Raw genomic sequence first — 17,061 nt, forward strand, 5'->3', positions numbered from 1 at the left:
CAGACCCTCAGTGGGGGTTTCGGTCCGTCTGCAAGGCACCTTCTCGCCAAGCAGGGGCACCGCCAGAGGGGAAGCCAATGTGCCAATTTCCTTTTTTTTGAACGAGGGACAAGAAAATGATCAGTTGATCTTACTAACTTCACATCCAACTCACTTGTTACCTTTGGAAAAAAAATATTGTAATTACCTGCACGTTTAGGAGCTCTGCTATCCGTTATTAAAGGCTACAACTGAGCTTTTGTTCACATTGAAATCAATGTGATGTGACTCCAAGTTAAATCGGCCCAAGAAGTGTGTGACAGACAGCCATCATTCAGAAGGACGGAGTGAGAAGCTGTTTTTAATGTGGACATTCCCTCCAACAGTAGAAACGTTATGTACTTCAACAAAGACGAGATAAACCATAATTCATATGCAACCGTTTAATAATAAATACAGTTAGTCATAGTAGACCTCATGTTAAAGTAAGTAGCTCATAGGTTGGACGTCATCATAAACTGTTGAAGTGCCTTTGAGCAAACGTCCATCTGAGTGTTTCTGAAGACTAGCTCATAAAACAGCCAGATACATTGAGATAGAGATATAATATATTATGGGTGTATAAAATTGAATCATCTATATATATAATTTATATTATATATAATATGAATACTATAACAATGATGTATAATAAACTGTACATCTATCCGACATAGATTTCCAAGTTGGTAACACCGTAGCGCTTGTTGATAAGGTGTGGTTGAGAAGGTGTGGTTGATAAACTAAACAGAGAGAAGCGGATCAACAGAAAAGCATGATACCAACTCATGTTAGCATTATGTTAGCTTTAACGTAAAGCTAGCTAATGGCCCTTCACCTATAAATAAAGAGTTCAACCACAGGTCAAATCTTGGGGTTATAAATGTACATTGGTGGTCCAACATGATGACAGGAAATATACAAATGATTTGTAACATGGCTCGATACAGAACTTTACTGTTTCATAGTGGTAGGGTTAATTTTAAGACTACATAACAATCAAAATAAGTCTTAGTGGAAGAGATGCGTCTCAAAGCTTAATGTTGTTGAAAGGTGACGTATTTGAGGAGTTAATTGGTAAAAGAGGACAGTTCTGTCGTCGAAGAGCTCCTTAGTTTAGAGCCAGAAGAACAGAAAGCATACATTTGCATCACATATTTGTAGCACAACACACACAAGAATTGTGATAACACAAAGCACACAGAGTGTGAGTGTTGTGTGGCCTTATTTACTTTGAATAGGACAGAACTGCCCTTGTGTAGTTCTGACAGGGCCGTGTGCTCTGAGCTTCAGTGTGGTTGGAGAGTTCAGTAGTGACCATCTTGGCCCGCTCCGTAACTGAACCCTGCAAGCAGCAGTGTGGTTTTCATCCAGGGTATTCTAGTATAATTATTATGATATATAATACATGTACAATATTATTTTAGCCTTTTTAGCGATTGATCAACTCCTCGCTTTTTTCTCCTCGCTTTCACTTCAGCTTCTGGAACTTTTGCCTGAGGTTCTTCACCACGCTCTGCTGGGTGGAGCCCGACTCCTGGCCCTCCGGCTCCGTCGACGACGCGGCGCTCTTGTCCGGCTCTTTGCCCCTCGCCCCGCCCAGCCCAGCCTCCGTCTTGGCGGCGTCCTCCTCCCTGAGTTTGTACTCCTCCGTCTCCTGGTAGGCCCGGCAGCGGTCGATCACCGCCCTGATGGAGATCTTCTCCCTGCTGGTGGGCGAGCGGATCTGGACGAAGTTCTCCCCGCCTTCCTCCCCTCCGGCTGCTTCTGCCGCGTCTCCGGTCGCCACCGCCGGCTCGTCGGGCAGCTTCTCCACCACGACGACCCTCCGACTCTCGTCGCCGGGTAACCCCGCTTCCCCTGAGATGTAGTAACCGTGGAAGCCGCCGTTGGACGCCTCCTCCGGAAGCTTCTCCAGCCGACCGAGCGGAACGCCACTCAGCCGGTGGTCCAGGGACTTTGTCCTCTGCAGTCTGTACCTCCCCGCGTCCTCCGGGGGGGTATCTGCCCCCCCTCCTTCCGCTCCTCCTTCCCCTCTCTCCGCCGGGGGGAGGAGGGGGAAGGTGTAGCTGGAGCGTCTCTTGATCCCGCCGTCCGTGGTCATCCCCTCCGGGACCGACATGCTGCGGCCCACCGGTACCTGGCCGGGCGCGGGGCCGTCCGACAGGCCGTACTTGGACCTCAGCTCCCGGACGTCGGGCCAGCAGAAGCCTTCCATGGGAGGCGGGCTGTTGGGGCTCCTGGAGCGCGCCCTGGCCCCCGGGTCGGGCCCCGGAGCGCCAGGCTCCACCGGGCTCAGCCGGGGGGCGGTCCGGGGCTGGTGGCCCGGGACCAGGGGGAGACTCAGGCTGGGTTTACCTGAAGAACAGGAAAAATATAATATTGTCACAAAGGACTCTTGAGTGTATGCTTCCTATGTAAATGTATGAATTGTCCTATACCGGTCAATAAGGGGCCGCAGTGTTGAAGCCATTACACTGATTTGTGTTTTACCTATGTCATATTTATCATATTCATGTGGGTAATGAAATACTATTGATCATATTGACGTGAAATGATTATGATGATTAGGATGATGATGATGATGATGCAATGATGATGTCGGGGGGTGGTAACTCTATATTTAGACGTCACTTGAGCACGGGTGTTTTTTTGGCTAGAGAGCGGAAGGGCAAACAATTTTCAACCGCATTACGAGATGAAGCAAGTTTTCGGTTTAAGATGAGTTTAGTTTATTTTGCTGTTACGGTTACGCGATAAAGGTTGCATTGTGACACTACGAAAGGATGAATGCGCGTTGATTTACTGACCGCTCCTACAACATACATTTGAATATTTACTTGTTCAAGTGTATCATCACGTGCACATTTATAGAAGGAGAAGTTGTCAATAAGGGCAATTTATTGCTGGGTTTTCCAGCTCACGCACTAATGCATGCTTAAATTTGACTACTATTAAGGCATCTAGGAGACGATTTATCCTAAGCGACCCACAGTGACTTATTTGGTATGCCGTTGTGGAGCAGGTAGGGGTTAGGGGTCATTGCACCAGGATGCCTACCGGTTACCCCCTGGGCCAGATGTAGTATCAGATAGTATCAGATATATCAGAGTATTCCCAAATATCTAAATGTGTGTTTGTACCTGAGGTCTCGCTCTCCTCCACCACAGATGCCAGGGCTCTCTTCCCCAGACGGGGGTCCGCAGCCTGCACCCGGACCGTTGGCTTGGATGTTTTGATGCGCTGGCTGTACTGTCGCGCGAGGCTCAGCACCTTGCTCTTAGCGCTGTCCAGGTCGTCCTGGGAGTCCTTCTCCAGCTGGACAGACTGACCCTGCGTCTGGCCCCTGAGCTCCAACACCCTTGGGGGTCTCACGACCGGAACCGCCTCTCCCCACAGCTTCAAGGTCTCCCGTAAACTCCCGGCTCGGCCCGCGGGTCCGTTGGTTCTCTGTTTGGAGACGCTGGGGGTTTCCTCTGCTATGGTGCCGAGGTCGGAGCCTCCCTTCTCCCCGTCAGAGTTGGGGTTTGCCGGGAGACCCCCGGCAGCCGTCCTGGAGCTTCTGGCTGCCTGGATGGGGGTCTCGCGCCTACGCACTGAGGGTCTGCTCAGGTCGTGCTCCATCGCCTGCCAAATCTGGATCATCTCAGACGACGACCTGAACTCCTCCTGCAGCACGGGAGCCGTGGCCAGAGCACTGGAGTAGCCAACGCTCCCGCCCACTATGACCGCAGTGCCCTCCTGCTGATAGGACACGGCCTTCATGTGGATGCCCCCCTGGTCCCCAGAGTCTGGTTCTCCCGGGGCTCGGCCGTTGTCGTCCGCGGCAGAAGAAGAGGGCTTCCCCTGGACGCCCTCACCGGGATGTGGCGTGTCCGTCGGGATGCAGTTGAAGTGGCTGACGGAGTTGCGGACCAGCCCCGTGGGGATGGAGGTCAGGCTCTCCCGCCGTCGCAGGCAGAAGGCCGGGTCGTGGCTCTCGGCCACCTCGTAGTAGCTCTTGATCTTCCCGATGAGCAGCTGGTCGTGTTTGGACAGGGTGGAGTCCCTCCGCTGGGGGGCCCCTCCCGTCACGCCGCCGTCGTCGTCCCGCGGCGACAGCATGTTGGCGTCGGCCGGCCGGAACACCTCGGGTCCGTCTGAACACGGGCTGGTGATCTTGGGGCTGTGGATGCTGCCGGTGCGACTCGATAACCGTGGCGACAGACAGTTCGGGGAAAGGGCGTCGTCGGAGGCCTGGCTAGGTCGCCGTGTGCTTCCCTGGAAGTGCTGAGCGATGGCACCGGCCCGGCTCAGGACGGAGGTGGGGAGGATGCTGGTGGCCTTCCTCCCCTTGACGGCCTCCTCGTGGTCCTCCTCTTCTGAGGACTCCTCGCTGCTCAGGGTCTTTGAGTCGGAGTCCTGGCTGGCAGAAGACGCTTCCTCCCGGTTCTTCACCTTCACAGCCGGTTCTGCTGTTGGAGGTTCTGCTGTTGGAGCTTCTGCTGCTGGTGGCTCTGCTGCTGGCTTCTTTGTTCCAGGAGAAGCAGAGATCTTGGAAGAGGTGTTCGAATACGAATCTGTTGGCTTGGACTCTGAGTTCTTCTGGAGACATGACTGCTGCTCAGAAGCCTGCAGAGGAAATCAGAGGCCTCAGTGAGGCCACATCGTAGACTTCGAAGGAGAAGATTTGTACTTTGCTCAAGAGCATGATGTGAACCATCATTCTGCTATCCAAAACATGAGAGTATTGTTACATACGTGTGTTCTATGTTATTTTACAACGATATTAGAGCATGGTTGTTCCCCTTCAAGATATATTTTGGTCTGACCTAGGTTTGCAAGAGGATATAGTTCGGTCCTAACCAGGTTAGCATTGGGTTAGTTTAGTTAGAGCTAGGTAATCATAAGATTAGGTTATAAGTGCTTTAGAGCCAGGTTAACGTTCGTCAGACAGATTCATTGTAGGTTACGGCTTGGTAAATGTTAGTTTGGGTTCTGCTAACCTGGAGCTCTGCCGGTGGCTCCCCCACACCTGGAAGTCTCTGGTGGTTCTCTTCCTGAGCGATGTTTCCGATCTCCTCATCCTTTAGGACACAAAACACTAATCACAACACTAGTCTCAGACCTTCAAGGCGGATAGGTCAGATGTTAGTTTGATTCTCTATGAATCCATCTCTATCTTTAGACCGATCCCACTTCACCAACTTCCAAAGAAAAGCGTTCGAGGAGGTTTTCGGTATGCGTGTCATCAATAACCTGGATGATCAGTCTGAGAATCAATCTTTAATTAATCAAAACATTGCTATTAGACAGCATTAAGTCAATAGAGAGATTGCTACTTGTTAGCTAGCAGGCACGTTTATTCAAAGCGGCTTGCTGCCACTGCTAGCCATCAGCCGCTAGCTCTAAGCTGCTAACAGCCAACTCTTAGCTGCTAGTTAGTTGATAGCCACTAGCCTCTCGCTGTTTGCCGCAAGCTGCTGGTGCTGGCGACCATGACTTTAGTGGGTTATGAAGCTGCAGTGTGGGCCGACTGGCGACTGGAGGTTAGCCTGGTGAGGAGGAGGCAGGGAGGAGGCAGGGAGGAGGCGGAGGCAGAGGAGGCAGCCGCAGGCCTCACCGTTGGGTCCCCAAGAGAAAGCAGAGCTCTGGCTCTAGAATGCCAGCAGGAAATGGCTGCGAGCATGGAGCTAGCGAAGTCCGCTACCTGATAGTCCTCCAGCAGCATCATGTCATCATCAGCGTCATCACTGTCCATTACCACCTCCTGGTCGTCCACAGAGGCCTTCCTCCCACCACACTCCTCCTCCTCCTCCTCTTCCTCCTCTTCCCGGGGCCGGTCGGAGCCCGACCCCCCCAGGCCGAAGCCCAGGGCGCCGCCCCTGGAGTCCTCCTCCCCCGGGACAGTCCCCTCGCTGGCTGCATGCTGAACACATCACACCACACCCCTCTCTTCATCCTCATCATCCTCCTCATCTTCCTCCTCCTCTAACCTGGAGTGTACCGGACCACCAACCGCCGCATCATTCATCTGTCGTTGTATTCTGTTCATCATAGTGCTACTGAATCCCCAGTGGACCACACGACAAACTTACACCCTAGCCATTCCTCCACCCATCTATCCATCTAGCATCTAACTCCCCTTATCCATCATCCAACCATCTGTCCCTCTACAATTCATCCATCTATCATCACTCTTATCCAACCATCTACCACTCTATTTATCCATCCATCCCTCCACCAATCCATCCATCGATATACTGGTGAGATGATGATAGAGTAGATGAGTCTTACCTTCAGGACAGCTGTTGACAGAAGAAAAGAGACTGTTAAACATACACGTAGGCACAAAGACATATCTACTGCTGCTTTTCTGCTAAATGTTGGTCTAGGGTGGACCAGTAGGTGGTCTAGGATTTAAGGTTAAACCAGTAGGTCATCTAGGATCTAGGCGGGTTAGACCAGGAGGTGGTTTAAGGTCGAGAGTTTGACCAGGACCTAGTAAGTTAAAGGTTTAATCAAGTGTAAACTCACCTTTGGTGCCCTCAAAGAATTTTTTAATTGGTTCTGAAGAAAGAAATAAACAGAATCCATGAGGTTATACTACATTCACTCCCATTATAACTTATCTCTGGAGGAGTCCCACCAAAACCTTTTGTTATATACAGTTATATAAACCCACATTATACATAACCTTGATAACATGATTGAATAGAAACAGTACACTGTCAGTACACAGTTGAGATAATACAATGAGGTGTGTAGTGATATTGTAGAGGGGTATTGATATTTATAGTATATGTCTATATATGGAAATATTGAAATAGCAGTGATCTCATTGGATGGAGAAGCTTGTCCATCAAACCCACCTGACTGGCGTCGCCCCTGACGATTAGTAGGCAGCGGATCGTCTGTTTGGACGGACAGAGCCTTCTTCAGCCGGTCGGGGCTGTAGCGGTACTTAGACGGATCTGTCGGGAAGGGTTTTATTTATCAAACGTACAATGACATTCTGAGGACATGGCTAGGGTCGACTACATGGCACGCTATTTATCCCACTATTACTGACATAATCAATCCCAAACACAATCCATTCATTTTATATCAAATGTGAGTCTAGGAATAGTTATGAAAAAAAACACTCACATATTGAGTCCATTTCCAAGATGGCTTCCTTTGCCTGAAATAAACACAAGAGGAGTCACCTTCCACACAGCTTCAAACTGGAGTGGAAGTACTGTGTTCGTATACTGGGGATAGTGTGTTGAATTTGATGTGTTGTGGTACAGGCTAGTTTGGCGTGGAGGAGTAAGGTGTGGCAGAGTTAATGTGTTAGTTAGTGTGTTACGGAGGCTAATGGTGGTGGACCTTCTGAGGGATGATGGCATGGTGGTTCTCCAGGATGATCCGTTTGATGTGGTGGGACCACAGCTTCTTCTCCTCCAGGTTACGAGCCTGGAAGTAGCAAGAACACGCAGAGGTCAGAGCAGACCTGGGATCTAGGACAGCTACTAACTATTAATCCTACATCCATGGTGAATGACAGTGAATTCGGATACATATAATTAAGAAGCAGGTTAGAGGGCATCTTGCTTTAGGATGACTCATGGTAGACTAATGTGGACATTGGTGATCGAACCCAGCTTGGAGTTTCTGCTTGGACTAGACTAGACTAGACTAACCACTAATACTATGTTTATCGATCACTTGCTGTCAAAGTTAGAAAAAGTTAGAAAATCAGATATGAATGCAAACGTCTCATCTGTATGAATGAGTAATTCCTGATATTGTGGGGTGTTCTCACCTGCACAGTGTGGGACTGTTTGGGGTGTTTGTAGTGCGTGACACTGAAGCTCAGAGAGTCCTTGGCGCTCTCGATCAGCATCAGAGTGGAGCACTGGAACAGACAGTCAACACCGTGAGTGGGAGTAGAAGAAGACGTGAGTCCAGTACTGACGGCACTGATCAGTAAGACCTCCTGTTGTTACTCTGAGTTCAGGATCTTAGGTTATTAGGTGCAGAAATACAAGATCCAAATATACGATAAAAAGGATATGTATATGTTGAGGATATACAATAAAATAAAGATGGATATACATATATTTCTACGGTAAATATTGAAATTGTAGTAAATATGTGAGATGTTAGTGTAGCTGTGGTGCGTGGGTGTGGTGCTGCTGGCGGTCCTCACAGAGATGTTCGCCTTGTAGACGTAGTGCTCCCCGCGGCGCTTGGTGATGAGCAGCATGCGGTCGAACAGGAACAGGGTCCTCTCGTTCTTGGCCCGGTGGACCTTGAAGGTCCCCTCCAGGACCAGCTCCCCGTAGGTGGTCAGGTCCGGACCCTTCCAGTGGAGCATCAGGGACTGCACCTCCTGGACCCCACCCGACCAGAGGCCAAGAACCACAATCAGGACCAGAACCAGAGACCAAGAACCAGAACCAGGGACTAATCCAAAATCAGAACCAGAACGAGAGACCAAGAACCAGAACCAGGACCAGAACCAGATACCAAGAACCAGAACCAGAGACCAAGAACCAGAGACCAGAACCAGAGACCAAGAACCAGAGACCAAGAACCAGAACCAGAGACCAAGAACCAGAACTAGAGACCAACCCACAACCAGGACCAGAACCAGAACCAGAGACCAACCCACAATCAGGACCAGAACCAGAGACCAGTCCAGGAGCATGCAGAACCATGACAGAACAGAACAACAATAAAAAGGTATCCAAGCGATCCCAAACGTACAAAGTAAATAGTGTATTACACATACACACACTTGTATATGTATGTGTGAGTATGTGTAAGAGTAAATATGGGTATGTGTGTGTATATGTGTATATATATAGATCCATGTGTGCGTGCATGTGTGTGCGTGCATCTGTGTGGTGACCTGCAGGCGCACGGCGTGCTCGTGGCGTCTCTTCATGTCGTTGATGTACCAGGCCACGCCCGTCATGGTGTAGATGGCCTCTTCCACCACGTCGTAGTCTGCCCCCTGCTGGTCAGAGTGCTTAGCGATCTCCTGCGACACACACACACACACACACACACACACACACACACACACACACACACACACACACACACACACACACACACACACACACACACACACACACACACACACACACACACACACACACACACAGTTAAACCACGTAGCAGTAAGTAAAACAAAGTTACACACCAGTTAAACGCCAGTAGCATGCCAACAAAAACTAAAGACACTAGTTAAACAACAGCAGCACACAAATTAAACATTCAATACACAGCAATAAACAGTGGTGTTAAGCTTCAATACATCAATGGTTAAACATCAGTATTATGGCATGTCATCAAGTACGTGCACCAAGCTGCCCTCATGGAACGCACTTCCAACAGTCTTAGCCCATAGTTTCCCTCTTTGTGTCCTAAGCTCAGACCTGAGATGCTTCTGGATGTGAACATGTGGCACCGAGCCCTGCTCAGTGTAACCCCACCCTCCCCTCCCTAGTGACAGGTGTCTCTGAGGGGAGACCTTCTCTCTGACCTGCAGCAGGAGGTGGTACTTGAGGATCCTCTGGACGGGCTTCAGGAGGTAGGAGCCCAGCGGGAGGGAGCGCTTCAGGGACGCCTGGCGCTCCCGGAAGAACTTGGCCAGGGACTTGTTCCTCATGCACTCGGTCAGCGCCGCCACCGAGCTACACCCAGCGGGTCCAGACAGACAGGTCCAAACAGGTCCAGAGAGGGCCAGACAGGAGCAGGGGCCACCAGACAGGAGCAAGAAAGAAAGACACACAGGATTTAGCCTTTCCTCTGACATGTATGTCACTGCACTGTTTCCCTGGCTGCATTTAACCCGTTCTACCACTAGATGGAGTGCTGACCTCAGATCCCTGACTCTCTTTGCGCATTAACATGTACATGAACGTGAACATGAACATGAATATGAACATCATGAACACAGATGAAGCCAAATCAGATACACATCAGTGTTGATCTGCTGATCATTTGCTGATAAACTAATGAGGTACATTTGATTGGTCTACACGTGAGTCTCTCTTCCCTTCTGGCAGCTGATTGGTTTAATAGACAGTGAGCAGAGCAGTTGATCTCGGTTCTGAATGTCTTCACTTACTTTGGGTAGTTGGTGCAGTACTGCGTGTAGATGTCAAAGTACTCACTCTGTAATTAGAAGAATACATGTTATTAGGTCATAGTTTGTTACATACAGAAGGGTTTCAACCTGAAGTCCACACATTCCAAGAATGCCTTCTTAGTGAGTCTTCACAACGATAATGAGAGCAACAACAATTGCTGCCTTGGATATTCTAGAATTTTTCACATGATTGAGTAAGAGAAGTAAAGAAAGCAGCAGTAAAGTCACCTTCATGACGAAGCACCTGGCGATGGCGACCGGGTCGTTATCACACTGGTCCAGTGATTGCAGGAGCTCACTGCAACAAAGTAGACACAAGTAAGAACAACCTTCTAGTCCAGAACCTTCTAGAAAGACATGGTGCAGTACAACGTAGGCCGGATCCTTCTAGAACAACCTGGTCCAGGCCTACTCAGGGAACCAAAGATCCTTAACTCAAAACCACAGTGCAACACAGAAGAACTCACCTCAACTCAAACCTAACAAAACCAAACCTAACTTATCTAAATTAAGCTCTGTGAGAACAAACTCAAAACACACCAACCTTAAGTCAACCAAATGAATCGACCAATAAAAAGTAAACCACAACAAACCAAACCAAACTCAAATTCAACCACACCAAACCAAACCAAACTCAAACTCAACCACACCAAACCAAACCAGGACTCACAGCTGGAGACTGGGCCGTACCAGAGGCCTGTCCTTCTGGAGGACCTGAAGGAGACCACTCTGTCAGTGGTTAGCAGATGGACAGGAGAGGGATGTACATCAATTCTTTTACATTAGACCCCGCTAGATAGTCTGTTTCAAACGGAGGTTCATTAGGATATAAACGTGCAATAAATGCTGACACACACCAATGCCATGGCCTAGAGGCCGGGACGAAAGCGCTTCGGCTCTCAGCCCGCTCCCACGTCCATCAATGAGTTGAAGAGTATACTAAAGGCCCATCGATGTCACGAAAAGAACGCATTCACAAACTGTAAGGTGGCGACTCGCAAAAACATAGGATTTTACACCTGGTTTCTCTAAATCTTATTTTATTAACGTGATTAAATGGACAACAAAAAACGTTTTTTGTAGGTTACCTGGCTCAATAAGGCAGAATTGTATGCATTTATAATCCTTATGGACTTCTATATTGTTAAACCTCACATTTAAATATATATATATATATATATATAATATAATTATTATTGTCTTTGAGTTGAACAGCAAAACACGCTGACCCAGACACAAACCCAGACCTTATTGGGCGAGAACGTCAGATTTAGAGCAAATAAACCCTTTTAGTGCAGAGAGTGGACTGACCTGTTGAACTCATAGATGTCCTCGATGTTCCCGAACAGGGAGCAGACCAGCTCGGGGCCCACCGACAGGTCAGCGTGGTCGATGATGTGGGCCAAGTAGTCCTGCATGGAAGAAGAACAATGTGTGTTGTGTTATCCCAGGTTTAGTCCAGCGGAGGGCGCCCCCTCCAGAAGCACGTGTTTGACCTAATTAACTCATCATAGAGAGCTCCATTCACAGATCCCTTCTGTGTAGTCGCCCTGATGCGCCCTGCGTGAAGTGCAGGGACAGTCCATACTCCGCCCTGGCCTTTATATCTTTCTATTGGCCCTACCAGTGGATGTGCAGTCCACGCACTCTCAGTGCTGAGCTCCCAAAGGTGCCCGACACGCGACAAATCGCTGCATGAACCTTACACGAGGGCCGTGATGACGTCATTAGTGCGTTGCATGACGTCATCACGTCATCTCTTGCATGACAACTATGAATTTCATTTCCGTAGGAATGCCCAGAAACAACATAGCGACAACACAAATACCATGACAGAAAGGTTCAGAGATTGCACTCACTTATTTATTACTCCACTCTATAGTCTTTCATCATGCATGAGCTACTTCAAGCTACTTAAAGCTACATCGAGCAATATCAAGCCACTCTCTAAAAGCTGTTATAATTACATCTTACGTTATTTACCGTCAGCATGTCTGTGTGTTTTCACTTAGCGCCTAGCATCATGCTGGCTAACAGGGCTTGATCCTTCACAGTCTTTTACGTAAGAAGATTATCCCCAAGCCAGGATGTATTCAGGGTAATTATAGCCTTTGATGAGGCTGAAAGGGATACCACAGTCATCTAGAGCTGCTGAAAAAATTCTATAGTTTACTATAGTAAATAAACTATAGTATACCCTATATATACTATAGTAAATATTGTAGTGTTTTTGAACCTTACTATAGTAGTTTTACTACAGTAAACTATAGTATACTACAGAAAATTCTATAGTTTACTATAGTAAATAAACTACAGTACATATACTATAGTAAATATTGTAGTGTTTTTGAACCTTACTATAGTAGTTTTATTACAGTAAACTATTGTATACTACAGAAAACTGCAGTTTTATTACTACAGTATACCACATATATACTAACAGTAAACTATAGTATACTACAGAAAACTGCAGTTTTATTACTACAGTATACTACATTATATACTACTACAGTTTACTACATAAACTACAATCTACTGAAGTAAATTACAGAACTTTTATTATACTTTTATTTTGCTATAGAATACTACAATTACGATACCATAGTACTATGTATACTGCATTACAATAACTGAATTATGCAGTATTTTGTTGTTCTTTTAACCATGTCATTGTACTTTACCTACTGGATATTTTCAACTGTATCACTTTTTGTTGTTGCCATTTTTAACCATAGTGCTGTAAGAATAATTCACTTCAGCTACATTAGGCTTACAACCACCATTAACACAGTGTTTTCTACAGACTGCTAAAATACAAAAAAAATAGAACAAAAGTTTAACTTTCTTTAAACAGTTTTTAATAATTTATTGTTTCGGAAATTTGGCAGCATTGTTCAGTTTTTGTCGTATAAATGCTTTTATGTTCGTATCTATATATAATATATATATATATATATATATATATTATTTACCCAAGGTTTATTATAATCACTGGATATTACTTCTCCATCTACACACTCCTCCAGGATAATATCCAAAAAGCTGATCTTTTGCATGCTTCCTCTTGTCTTACACGTTTTGTTGTCGAGGTACAAGAGCTTTATGGAAAATGTTATGTATCTTATAATGTTCACTGCTTAACCCATTTTAGCAACGCAGTTGACATGTGGGGTCCGCTGTGGGCCAACTCTTCATTTGTTTATGAAGACACACATGGCACTCTTCTTGAAATGTTCAATGGTACACAGGCAGTCCCTGAACAATTTTTTACGAGATTTTTTAACACAAAAACACTAATGCACCACACTGAATTATTCAACAATGCCAGTGATGATGTCTGTGATCTTTTCAACAAACTTGTTAACAAAGACAATACAGTGTTAAAATCATACAAAGTAGGTAGTGGTGCTCGGGTTGTCGGGAATTACACAACAAGAGTAATTACAGTGGGGGAGTCCATTCTCTTTGGAAATTATATAGAGGCCAGTGTCAAAGAATTCAAGAGATGTTTCATCCACCACACTTTATACACCACTGAAATGTATGCAGCAAATTTTAAACGCAATAATTATTGTGTGGCTCTAAAAAACGGAGAGCATGGTATCATTAAATCCATACTACTTTGCAAGCTCAATTGTGGTTGCTTATAAGCATGCAAGTGTGAAGAGGTGTACCTACAAATTTTTAGATTCAAAAAGGATTCCAGACAATTAAGAATCTATGATGATTTCGCTAAGGTGAATACTGCTAAGCAAATTGTGAAGTTCAGAAAGACCCATGAAATACTTGGGTATTTCAAACCTAATGATATTTTGTGCAAATGCTTTAGCTACGTACACGATGAGTCAATTATTCTTATCAAGATGCCTGTATTAGAAAATGTTTAAAGTTAGTAAGGCTTCAATTGTACTCTCTTTCATTGTTATTATATTCTGGCTGTTGTAGCCTATGCATGTTGTGCATTATGTTTTATATTTATGTGTGGTTTATGTTTCTACAATAAAATCTCCACATAATACAAATATTTGGCTTATGTCTCACATATTCATTTCAGGACAAATTACAGAAGAATGAAAATATATTAAAAATATATATATTATAGTTAACTATAGTAATCTATACTGTACTACACTTTGTAGTGACTTACTATAGTATTTACCATAGTACACTACAATGTCTGGAAAATTACTATAGTAAATCCCACACTATATTGTAGTATAGTATATTAATCTATAGTATAGTACACTTTGTAGTAACTTACTATAGTATTTACCATAGTACACTACAATGTCTGGAAAATTACTATAGTAAATCCCAAACTATATTATAGTATAGTATGGTAATCTATAGTATACTACACTGTGTAGTAACTTACTATACTATTTACCATAGTACACTACAATGTCTGGAAAATTACTATAGTAAATCCCACACTATATTGTAGTATAGTATAATAATCTATAGTATACTACACTGTGTAGTAACTTACTATAGTATTTACCATAGTACACTACAATGTCTGGAAAATTACTATAGTAAATCCCACACTATATTGTAGTATAGTATAGTAATCTATAGTATACTACACTGTGTAGTAACTTACTATAGTATTTACCATAGTACACTACAATGTCTGGAAAATTACTATAGTAAATCCCACACTATATTGTAGTATAGTATATTAATCTATAGTATACTACACTGTTTAGTAACTTACTATAGTATTTACCATAGTACACTACAATGTCTGGAAAATTACTATAGTAAATCCCACACTATATTGTAGTATATTATAGTATACTATAGTAATATATAGTATACTGTAGTAAATGCTGTAGTAAACTATCGTATTTTTTTCCCCTGGGATACTACCTCTGGGGCCCCTGAATCAATACAACCAGACCGTACTAGCACACGGGATAACCCTCCTTTACATCCAGGTTAGATTTATCATACCATTCATCATACCATCCATCATATGTTGTCATTCGTGATAATAGAAGGCTGATTACCTATTGCCCATGTGGGGGCTTGGGTCATAAATATTTGGCCTGTTAAGCCCTTTGAGACTGTAATGGTGATTAAGGGCTATACAAATACAATTGAATTGAATTGAATTATGAAAGGAATTGTCATTTCTAATCAGCATCACACGTGGTGGTTAAACAGGGACCCTATGAAGTAAATGTTATAGTATATGATATCACATTGGCCACATACACACTGTGTTTATGTGTATGTGGACAACACACACACACACACACACACACACACACACACACACACACACACACACACACACACACACACACACACACACACACACATTCACACAGTGTCCCGATACCGTACCTCGACGATCATGCGCAGGTCTCGGACGTACATGCGCTCCGTCTCGATGATCTCCATGACGACGCGGTCCACGTAGCTGAGCTGGGGGCTGGGCGCCATGGCGTCGCTCGCCGCCGCCACCTTGGGCTGCCGGCGGAACGCGGTCCGACCGGCCGGGGAGGCGGAGCCGTTGCTGTTGTTGTTGTTCCTCTCGCCGCCGAAGCCACGCCCCTTCGTCACATCATCTTCGATTGGCTCAAGGTCAATGTCCTCGCCTGAGGGGGTGGGGCTGGAGGCGCCGGTGGGGGGCGGGGCTTGGCAGTCGTCTCTGGAGGAGGCGGAGCCGGAGGAGAGGGTGGAGACCAGGCTCAGTGGGCGGCGGGCGGCGGACGGCGGGTCGGAGCCGTCCGAGGGCGTGGCGGACGGAGCGCGCTCGGTACTCCCACTGGAGGCCGCAGAGTGGCGTGGGGAGTCTGAGGATAGGGGGCGGAGCCAGCCGTCAGAAACAGCTTGATTGACAGAAGAGATTATATTGAGATAAGTCTCAGCAAGTTGGAAGGATCAAAATGACAAAGTTCAAAACTTTAAGACCCGTCTCAAAATGGACAAATAGAAGAGGGATCTCTGCTGTCCATCCAATGACCAAATTAACTACCCAGTGACCAGGTTAACAACCCAGTGACCTCGTTAACTACCCAGTGACCAGGTTAACTACCCAGTGATCAGGTTAACTACCCAGTGACCTCGTTAACTACCCAGTGACCAGGTTAACTACCCAGTGACCAGGTTAACTACCCAGTGACCTCGTTAACTACCCAGTAGGGCTGGGCGATATCCAAAATCGTATATCACGATGTGAGTAATTTTATATCACGATATAGATATATATCACGATATGGTATTTTTGAAGTAAATTAAAATAATAAATGGCTTAAAATAACCATACTTCACATTTGATCAGTTTTTTATTTTATTTTGAACTTGAATTTCCATGCTTACAAAGGAGTAAGTAGCGAACAATCTGTCATTAACTGCAGTGTCATATAGTGCAAACATCTTGTAAACATTGAACTGTTTTTTCAATACAAATAAAACAATTTTTTAAAGGTGTGCTTCACACCTGCCTGGACACTCTGCTGCAGGGCCCCGTTGTGGCGCAACTGCAGTTAACTGCAGTTCCATCCACCGCCATTATTTTTATTTATTTTTCTCTCTCGGTATATAAACGATATGGCCAAATCTCTCCCGGTAGACACTTTCATATCGTCCATGGTATGATATCATCATATCGCCCAGCCCTACTACCCAGTGACCTCGTTAACTACCCAGTGACCTCGTTAACTACCCAGTGACCAGGTTAACTACCCAGTGACCTTGTTAACTACCCAGTGACCAGGTTAACTACCCAGTGACCTTGACACGAAACATGGGAAACAGGATTTAGTTACTATGCAACAAATAGCTGGAATAAACTCCCTGAGGATTTAAGACTTGCCCCAACTCTGAGCACCTTTAAAACAAGATTGAAGACTTTTATGTTTGCTTTAGCTTTCTGCTAAATCTTAAATACTTTAACTTTATTTTAC

General features: G+C 45.6%; 1 protein-coding gene across 6 annotated transcripts in view; it reads right to left on the reverse strand.

The window, feature by feature from the left end:
* Nucleotides 1–324: 324 nt before the first annotated feature.
* plekhg3 (pleckstrin homology and RhoGEF domain containing G3) overlaps nt 325–17,061 on the reverse strand; it is a 34,889-nt gene continuing 18,152 nt past the window's right edge. For 4 of the 6 annotated variants that reach the window (XM_030344996.1, XM_030344998.1, XM_030344992.1 and 1 more), the window contains 17 exons: nt 15,497–15,948; nt 11,456–11,556; nt 10,373–10,442; nt 10,124–10,170; nt 9,536–9,686; nt 8,897–9,028; nt 8,192–8,374; nt 7,805–7,897; nt 7,369–7,455; nt 7,147–7,180; nt 6,870–6,971; nt 6,535–6,567; nt 6,295–6,305; nt 5,621–5,926; nt 5,004–5,084; nt 3,162–4,629; nt 325–2,376 (listed from right to left, as the gene is read on the reverse strand). In XM_030344996.1, coding sequence (XP_030200856.1) covers nt 1,490–2,376; nt 3,162–4,629; nt 5,004–5,084; nt 5,621–5,926; nt 6,295–6,305; nt 6,535–6,567; nt 6,870–6,971; nt 7,147–7,180; nt 7,369–7,455; nt 7,805–7,897; nt 8,192–8,374; nt 8,897–9,028; nt 9,536–9,686; nt 10,124–10,170; nt 10,373–10,442; nt 11,456–11,556; nt 15,497–15,948 — 4,238 coding nt within the window. In that variant the 3' untranslated portion in view covers nt 325–1,489. The remainder of the gene's footprint in view (nt 2,377–3,161; nt 4,630–5,003; nt 5,085–5,620; nt 5,927–6,294; nt 6,306–6,534; nt 6,568–6,869; nt 6,972–7,146; nt 7,181–7,368; nt 7,456–7,804; nt 7,898–8,191; nt 8,375–8,896; nt 9,029–9,535; nt 9,687–10,123; nt 10,171–10,372; nt 10,443–11,455; nt 11,557–15,496; nt 15,949–17,061) is intronic. The other 2 variants (XM_030344994.1, XM_030344997.1) reach the window with 2 other exon arrangements.

The sequence above is a fragment of the Gadus morhua genome, chromosome 21 (genome assembly GCF_902167405.1).
Source record: "Gadus morhua chromosome 21, gadMor3.0, whole genome shotgun sequence".
Classification (NCBI taxonomy): domain Eukaryota; kingdom Metazoa; phylum Chordata; class Actinopteri; order Gadiformes; family Gadidae; genus Gadus; species Gadus morhua.